Genomic DNA, 9,882 nt, shown 5'->3' with positions numbered 1-9,882 from the left:
TCTAGTGGCTGGTGGTTGAGTGTGGCGGCGGCTGGGGCAAAAGACGCGATTGACGTGCTCTATGCAACGGTATAGTTGAAATCCCCAAATACCTTCCCGAACAAAAAGTCAACTTTAAAACCATTAAAATATTTCCATGGTAAAATCGTCTTTTACTTGAATAAATTAATAATTAATAATTTATTTAGGATCGGGTTATTACAGTACTGGTACTGCACGTTGAATTCGCTTTGGATTTCTCTATTTTATTGGCTTCTAGTGAGTTGAGTTTAGTGTCAAGTAACTCGCATAAATACTAACTAATCGTTGCTTTTTCTATATACCCATTTACTAGTTTTGCCTCCTCGAGCATTTGGATGTTATAATTTGGTAAATTTTGTTGATTTTTAAAATAGTGGTTCTAATGGGATTTGTGAATTCCAACGAGTAGTTTGACGGAGGAAGGGAGACATGGAACTTACTTGGGATGATAAGGAGGTTTGTGGGCACTATCAGGTTTGTTTTTGCTAATGAATTTAGACCACTAACTAAGGAATAGGGTTGCATAGTGGCCTCTAGCAAAAAGCACCATAATCAGTATGCTTTGCTCTCAAAACCACACCATTAAAAATGGTGTGAGTTGAGCAATAAAGAAGACAATTATGCTTCGTTGCAATTTAACTAAACAGAAGATTACATGAATCAATGTTTTTGGTGGATTCAATTTGAGGTGTTGTGTCTTTATTTAACCCATACTATTGGTTCATGATGCATATTTGTGCTAGAAAGTTATCAAACGTTGAGGCATACGTTGAGCATTAGGAAATTCTTTATTTGTTCCTAAATTATATGCTCATTGTTACTCCAGTCAATGATTTTATTACTAACTTACTCTTTTACTTGGTTCAGTTAATGTTGAAACGAACGATAATGGGCACTGGAACATCAGCGAGTGAATCAGAGGACACTAACCAGGCAGTCAGTTAATTTTGTCCTATTGGTGTTTTTTTTTTTTAATATTTATATATTTTAGCAAGAAATATGTACAAAAGGGCTCTGTTTCTGGGCCTCACCTCAGGCTGGTCATCCAGATTAGTTGTACAAAAGGGTCAGTGATAGGAAATGTAACTTATCAAACAGTATATTATTGTTTGATAAGCTAACTGAAAATAGAAATGATCATCAAGAACTCAACTGAAAATAGAAGAAAGAGTTAAAGGAATATCTTGTCAAATTTGGATAATTTTGTGGAATGTGAGACCTTATTCCTTATGAGGTGTTTGCTAGAAGAAGAAAAAAAATAAAGTAAAAACTGTGTTTATCCCGGGGTTTTGCCCCCGTGGTTTCTCCAAGAAGATTTTAATGAGACCGTCGTTAACATGTTAGTTCTTATCATGTAATGTTCCTATGAATTTAATGAAATACCATCTTTTCTATAAATAAAAAAATAGTTGCGAGACTCTGTCTGTTGATGAAATTAGGGCTGAGGTCCCTCATTTCAAAAGAACTGGTCCCAAAACGGCATTCAAAACATACTTTACTTTTGATTTTTTCTTTTTAGGACTGAGCTGCTTTGCTTTCTTTTTAGGATTGAGCTGCTTTGCTTTGGGAAATCTTTTATATGAAGATGCAGACATCGAAGCTGTGCTAGAGGTGCTTGATATGGTCATCCATCCATTTTGATAGAGCTATTTGGTTTAGGTATTCTATGTAGCAAGGTGAAATAATTTCCAGGGTCTTCGGCCATGTTGTACATGGTGAAATGTAATATTGTACAGTCGGTGGTGGTGGCTAATTGCCTTACATGGCACATAAACTGTTTCCAATTTTGGGTTTTGTTTTCGAGTTGCAATCGTGGTTAGCATACTTATTCTTTAGATTGTGAAGTTTAACTATTTTGTACTGCTCGATATATAAACATACTTGCTCTTTATAGAGATATAACAGTTTACTTGTTGGAAATGACTTGTTCGTTTCCACTAACTTCTACTCTTTTTTGTATCCATTTTTGACATTTGGTCCGTGTAGTTTTCTTCATTTTTCTGTGCTCAATCCAATCATATGCATAACACAAAATTTGCATAATGGGTAGACAACTTAAAGGTCAAAAAATGGACATATGGCAAAACTGAAAAACAAAGGAAGTGCATAATTCGTTTCTGCCTAAAAAGCAATAAAATAGCGATACCTTGGTGATACAGTAGCGATATAGTGGCGATAAAAGGGTGCTAGAAATTGCTGGTTGTGTTTATTTTGGGTTTCTTGTTTTGTTTCATTTCACTTACTTATCTTGACTCATTACTAGTTAATAATTGGAGGATTACGAGATTAATTTGTGTCAATTATCAATACAAGAATTACATATATGAAGATTAAGCCGAACAACATCCATATTTTAGATATACAAAATAAATCGCCACCGAACCCTAACAATACTATCCCGTGAAGGGAAAACCAAGGCTACACTTTCATATCGCTTCATATAAAATTTGACATCATCATTGTCCTCAATCTTTATGTGCTTCCACTCATTTGAGGCCACCAAAACTGAGAATTTTAAGCAAACACTGTCTTCCCTACAGTTTGTATTACCAATCTGATGCACGCGATCCAATAGTTCAGCAAATGTGATGGTCCGTGGAACTCTTAAGCCTTTATAGTCACACCCTTTGTATTTGCACATCTTCTTTGAGGTCACCCATTTTCCATTGTAGTAAACCAAAATAACAATTGTCTCCGTTTCTGACCATGACAAAACAACATTTTATTACCACAGTACAACCACAATAACCAGGCAATAAGCAAACAATACAATAGCAATATAAACGCAATATAACCACAATATAATATCAATATAACAGCAACATAACAACAATACGACAACAAAATAATAGGAACACAACAACATCCACTACATCAAATGGAAAATCCCAAGTTTCAAGATTGACATATCCAGATCAATCTAAATGCAATTGGTTAAAACCCATATGGATGAGCATGAAGATTCAAAAAACCTAACCGATAGCAATTAAACCCAAAACCAATTTAACAGAAACCCAAGCAATCAAAACAAAAAAAATTTCACATAATCCCACAGATATTAAGAAAATAACCATCAACCCTACCTTTTCGAGGTCAACGATCCAGTAGAGCTTCAAGGTTGCAAGCAGCTATTCAGAAGACATACCTAAAATATGGGGTCAAGGGAGGGGTTCGTGATTCAGAACAGAGAGCGACACAAAGCTACGTGAGAGAGAGAGAGAGAGAGAGAGAGAGAGAGAGAGAGAGCTGCGCTAGAGCGAGAGAGCAAGGAGAGAGACAGAGATCTGCACTAGAGCAAAGAGAAAGACAGAGAGCTACGCTAGAGAGAGAGAAAGAGAGCAAAGAGAGAGACAGAGAGACAGACAGAGAGAGAAAAGGGGGCTAAGCTATTTCCCTAAAAATTTTGGGTTAGGGCGTTGACTCAGACTTTAGGCATTAGAGGTATATTGCCAAAAAATGACCCTCTTAAAAATAAAATAAAAAATAATCACTTTAGGCATCTGTATTTATGTAGATGATGCTAAAGGGGAATAAAGGCATCGTCATAAATAAACAAAAATGCGCGTTGAAGTCTTTATATCTGTTTAGTATCGTTATTTATGAAATTGATGCCTAATCTACTAATAGCATCGATTTCCCTCTTCACCGATGCCTATCTAGTGTTGCTGAAAGTGAAATTTGGCATAGTGAGTCTCACTTGTTTGCAGTCAAAAGAACTATCAAGTATGTGAGTGGAACGGCAAACTTTGGTTTGTGGTATACCAATGACACTAATGCTGACTTGGTTGGCAGAATATGTGGCAGCTGGAAGATGTTGCACACAAGTTCTATGGATGAAACAAATGTTGGATGATTATACCCTTCACCAACCTTCCTTTCTTAATTAATGTCATTACATGAGTGCCATAGATATCACCAAAACCCTTGTGTAACACTCAAGGACCTATATACGTTGGGGATTCTGTTATGGAGGAGAAGCCATGTATCCTGTTGGAATTATTCAGAGTTTGGGTATTGTGGACGTATTCGAGCAGAGATGGAGGAATTACTCAGAGCTTGGTTGAATGACCAGAGGAAGTTGGATGGTTATGCCCTTATTCTCGGGAACACTGCTTTCTTCTCAAAGCAGTGGCATGTTTGTCTTTCCCTGGAATTTGATGTGGTACCGGTACTGCACTTTGAATTCGCTTTGGATTTCTTTATATTATTGGCGTCTAGTGAGTTGAGTTTAGTGCCAAGTAACTCGCATAAACACTAACTAATCGTTGCTTACCCATTTAACAGTTTTGCCTCCTTGAACATTTGGATGTTATAATTTGGTAAATTTTGTTGATTTTTAAAATAGTGGTTCTAATGGGATTTGTTTTGTTTGCTTATTCTTGCTTTAATTGATTGGTGAATTCCAACACGTAGTTTGACGGAGGAAAGGAGACATGGAACTTACTTGGGATGATAAGGAGGTTTGTAGGCGCTATCAGGTTTGTTTTTGCTAAAATATGAGAAAATAATTGTTGGAATTTAGACCACTAACTAAGGAATAGGGTTGCATAGTGGCCTCTAGCAAAAAGCACCATAATCAGTATGCTTTGCTCTCAAAACCACACCATTAAAAATGGTGTGAGTTGAGCAAAAAAGAAGACAATTATGCTTCGTTGCACGTTAACTAGACAAAAGATTATATGAATCAGTGTTTTATTCTACTAAGCCAGAATGTTTTTGGTGGATTCACGATGCATATTTGTGCTAGAAAGTTATCAAACGTTGAGGCATACGGTGGTTCATTATGAATAAAAAGTTTACATGCGCTGTACAGAATGAGCATTAGGAATTTCTTTATTTGTTCCCAAATTATATGCTCATTGTTACTCCAGTCAATGTTTTTATTACTAATTTACTCTTTTATTTGGTTCAATTAATGTTAAAACGAACGATAATGGGCACTGGAACATCAGCGAGTGAATCAGAGGACACTAACCAGGCAGTCAGTTAATTTTGTCCTATTGGTGTTTTTTTTTTTAATATTTATATATTTTAGCAAGAAATATGTACAAAAGGGCTCTGTTTCTGGGCCTCACCTCAGGCTGGTCATCCAGATGAGTTGTACAAAAGGGTCAGTGATAGGAAATGTAACTTATAAAACAGTATATTATTGTTTGATAAGCTAACTGAAAATAGAAATGATCATCAAGAACTCAACTGAAAATAGAATAAAGAGTTAAAGGAATATCTTGTCAAATTTGGATAATTTTGTGGAATGTGAGACCTTATTCCTTATGAGGTGTTTGCTAGAAGAAGAAAAAAAATAAAGTAAAAACTGTGTTTATCCCGGGGTTTTGCCCCACGTGGTTTCTCCAGGAAGATTTTAATGAGACCGTTATTAACATGTTAGTTCTTATCATGTAATGTTCCTATGAATTTAATGAAATACCATCTTTTCTATAAATAAAAAAATAGTTGTGAGACTCTGTCTGTTGATGAAATTAGGGCTGAGGTCCCTCATTTCAAAAGAACTGGTCCCAAAACGGCATTCAAAACATACTTTACTTTTGATTTTTTCTTTTTAGGACTGAGCTGCTTTGCTTTGTAAGTTCTTCCAACTTTTGTTATAGTGAAGAGTTTTATTAGTTTATCACTCGTATTGATAAAGTATTTTATTAGTGTATCAACAACAATAATATGTTGTTTTTTCTACAGATCAAACACTAATGAACAAATTAAGTTTCGTTTAAGAAGATATTTCAATATTTTTATACAAACGATATTATTCTACTTTAATCTTCAGGTGCAAAGTGGGAAGCACATCCACTCTAGCTAACTTAGCTAAGCCCACATTTGCAAGAAGATATTTCAATTTAAAAGGTCTAATATAATGTTGAAATAATGAGACATGGTAACCACACTATTATTGAAAACAGAATTGTTATGACTTTTAGCTGTACATAAGGTGCATCATAGTCACATAATGTTTAAATTCTTTTATTGTAATTTTTCATTTCCATAAGGCCACTTGCATTGGGAGGAAGGATCATTACTCTTGTTGTCCCAGTTGTGGTGGCTCTCATTGCTGTTGTGGTTCCATTCTATTCATCTGTTGAAAAGCAAGCCATGAGAGAAAAACTAAGACAAAGAGGAAAAAAAAAAAGCAAAGACTACACAACTGAATGTGTTATATATGCAAATGTAATTTTGTAATTTGATTGATGAATTCCTAATAGAAAATATTTTATTGACAACTGAATGTGTCATTAATAGTTCCTACTTGTTTGTGTAAGAGGGGATTTCTGAATCCACCTCAGAAATGCTGACATGGCTGCGGGTCCCGCGCCTAAATCTTGGGTCAAGCTCTTCCAAATCTCCCTCATATACCAGACGAGCCGCAGACTGCTTCACTATTACTCCATGGCCAACTCTGGCCGTAATTGAAAATGTAATCTGACCAAATATACCTTGCCACCACTCTGTGCCAGAAGGCAATTCAATCTGATCGCTGATACCCTTCCACAACTGAGGAAAGTGACGAGGAAAAAAGACTACCCAAAGGTGATCAGACACAGCTTGCCCCGACTCTGCATTAAGAACCACAAATGTACGCCTACGTGCTGCCGTCATCTCCTTTCCATTGATGTCCACTTTGCAAGTAATAATATGTGTATAATTGTAATCAAAACTACCATACTCAAGAGGAGGGTCGCAATTAGGTGATCGTTCCTGGATTGCAAAAGCAAGGCACACCGCGAATCCCATCCATTTTTCAGTAAACCAACCTGGACGTAGCTCCACGCTTAATGGATACTCCACACTTTGAGGATTGAACCACTCTTTCTGGTATATATATTCAGCAGATTTATGATTGAACCACTCGGGAATTTCATTTCCAGGAACAACAAATTGAGTAATAGGGACTTCCTGCATCATAAAAAAAACGTCGTCAAAACACTTAAGAAGACAACATATTATTGTGTGTATGAGATAGAGAGCGAGAGAGAGACCCCATCATATTGTTTCAGTAATGTAAATACCAAACTCCTGAAATCGTGCGTCTCCGCAAATTTGAAGCAGTTGATACATTGTGTCGACCGTAGCCACTGGAACTTTTCTGTGGAACCTCTGGCAATTCTTTCTAATGAAATACAGTTGTTAACAACTGCTATTACTCTTTGTGGAACCTCTGGCAATTCCTGAAGCCTCTCACAACACTCCAAGTTAAGAAATTGAAGTCTAGAAAGTAGAGAGACGCCGTTGGGTAGGCTAACAAACTGGTTTCTACTAAGATCTAGGTCGGTTAATGAGGACAAGCAGCTAAGGTCATTAGGGACTACCAAGAGATTGCAATCACTTAGAGTAAGTTTTTTTAAGGAAACCAAACCGGATAGAGAAGGCAGCAACAAAGGCGTGGGAACGCGACTTCTTATTAGAAATCGCTGAAAAAGGGAGAGAAATAGCTGAAAAAGGGAGAGCAAATTCCAAAATTTAGGTGATGGTCCTTTACATCCACGAAAGTTTAATACTGTGAGGCTTTTCAACCGAACAATGGAGGAAGGCAGTTCTCTTACGGAAGTTCCGCTCACATCAAGCTCCTCCAAACACTCTGCATTGCCCAACTCATTGGGCAACTTGTCGAGCTTTGAGCAGCCAGAAAGATTAAGAACTTTGACAGATTTTAAGCCATACACACTTCTTGGAAGATGCACAAGACTTTTGCAATCCTTCAAGTTTATCTGAGTAATTCTTTCAAGCATTCCAAGGGATGGGTCAACCTTATACAATCGTCTACAACCTTCCAGAATCAGATACTCAAGATTTGGAAAGCCTCTAAAGTCCGGGGTGTTGACAAGATTTAAAGAGTGGCTGAGCTTAAAGATTTTCAAATTGTATAAAAGCTGTCAAAAAAACACAGCAAAAAAAAGTTAGCTTCAAATTCTGTGAAAGGCTGTCCAAAAAGATAAAGCAGTAATAACATACCTTAACACCCGTCCAAAAAGATTCAATGTGACTATGGCACATGTTAAGTTCTAGTAGGTTCTCTGGGTTGAAATGTAATGGGAAATATTTTGAAGGATACCCATCCCATTCAAGACTTCGTAAATTATCGGAGAGATATTCAAGATCATTAGAGAGGTTCACATTAGCAAGATTGAGAAGTCTCAGTTTCTTCATCCTTGAAAAGCATTTAGCATCCGCGTGCACCACTGGCCCAGTTTTGTCCATGGTTATACTTTCTACTGCGTCTGTTCCCTATCAAACATGCACGGATAAAGAATAGTGAAGCTCATATAACTAACATATGAAAAGAACTGAACTCATTCGTACTCATTCGTAAACCAAGAGTCCCCTTACTGTATTTTTGCTCAAGACATGCTTGCCCTCTTCATGGCGCCACAACCTGCTGCGATTTCCTGGCTCATCAAGACACTCTCGATTGACTAATTCACGACCCATCTCTTGGAGCAACTGATGCATCCATAGAGTGCCATACGAATTAGTTAACAGAGATTTCTCAATGAGGACATCTATTCCAATACATGCACAAAAGCCACAACTGTCTAGGATTTCTATAACTCGATCTTCTTTCTCCCCGTTAAAGAAACACGCAATGTCTAGGAAAATTTTCTTCTCCCTGTCATCTAGATTATCGTAACTTATTTGAAGTGTCCCCAAAACTGTGTTGCAAAGATCTCTTAGTTTACCCAACGCACTGTTCCAAGCACTTACATGTCTTCCACGCAAAAAACTCCCCAAAACTTTAAGAGCTAGTGGAAGACCATCGGCATAACTCACAACACAGCTAGACAAATCAATATAGTTTTTTTCAGGGTGGTCTTTTCCAAAGGCTTTCCAACTAAAAAGCTTAAGAGCGTCATCATGATTTAGACGTTTGACCTGAAATCTTCTCTCCACTTCATGTTCAATTAACAAATGCTCATTTCTAGTTGTAATAAGAACTCTACTCCCAGAACCAAACCACTCTTGCTTTCCAGCCAAATAATCTAAATGGTCTGAGTCGGTCACATCATCGAGAATGAGAAGAACCTTTTTGTGACGAAGTAATCTTCTAATCATTGTGGATCCTTCATGAACATCAAATATGTCAATCGTTTTCATCGATATCCTTGCAAGAATTTCTCTTTGTTGGGATATTAGACCACCTTTTTGAACATTATCACTGACATTCTCAAGAAATATGCTGAATTCAAATTCAGGAGAGATTCTCTCGCGAACAACTCTGGCAATAGTTGTTTTACCTATCCCACCCATACCCCATATCCCTATAAAGCGAACCTCATCGACCCCTGCACCTAACAATAAATCAATTGAGTTCATACTTGAGTCTAATCCAACTGAGTTCTCCACAAAAGTAAACGATGTAGGACGTAATCTTTTCCATATCACATCGATTATATCTTTGATGAGCAAGGTTTCGTACCTATAACATATTAACATCAATATCAGTCATGTTAATTGTGTGGACATAAAGAATCAACATGCAGATATGTTTTCCCTAGATTTTATACAAATACTCTTGATCACTGAAAAGAAAGGTTGTCAGAACATATATAAAAAGATTTTTATCACAAATAGTCCCTGAAATTTGCGAAATTATCACCTATAATCTTTTATGTTTTTTTCTGACATTATTGGTCTTTTATGTTTACAGATCACACATCAATTTGGTGCTGCTGTTAAGTTCCGTGAAAATTTCTGTTCAATTGATGACATGGCATGTATGTGGTGCCCACAAATCCAATGAGATAATTCCACGTGAATCTAAATAAAAATTATTATAAATAAAAAATTTCACATTTAAAATCTATAAATAAATAAAAATTTAAGTTGCAAAGCCCCTCGTCTCTCTCCCCTCCC

General features: G+C 36.7%; 1 protein-coding gene across 2 annotated transcripts in view; it reads right to left on the bottom strand.

The window, feature by feature from the left end:
* Positions 6,009-9,882, bottom strand: part of LOC18770871 (TMV resistance protein N) — a 12,534-nt gene continuing 8,660 nt past the window's right edge. For both annotated transcript variants that reach the window (XM_020567682.1, XM_020567681.1), the window contains 5 exons: positions 8,359-9,445; positions 7,984-8,256; positions 7,011-7,901; positions 6,281-6,927; positions 6,009-6,109 (listed from right to left, as the gene is read on the bottom strand). In XM_020567682.1, coding sequence (XP_020423271.1) covers positions 6,106-6,109; positions 6,281-6,927; positions 7,011-7,901; positions 7,984-8,256; positions 8,359-9,445 — 2,902 coding nt within the window. In that variant the 3' untranslated portion in view covers positions 6,009-6,105. The remainder of the gene's footprint in view (positions 6,110-6,280; positions 6,928-7,010; positions 7,902-7,983; positions 8,257-8,358; positions 9,446-9,882) is intronic.

This window comes from Prunus persica, chromosome G7, assembly GCF_000346465.2.
Source record: "Prunus persica cultivar Lovell chromosome G7, Prunus_persica_NCBIv2, whole genome shotgun sequence".
NCBI lineage: Eukaryota > Viridiplantae > Streptophyta > Magnoliopsida > Rosales > Rosaceae > Prunus > Prunus persica.
The sequence above is the reverse complement of the archived record's forward strand: the minus strand, read 5'-3'. Positions and strand labels throughout refer to the sequence as shown.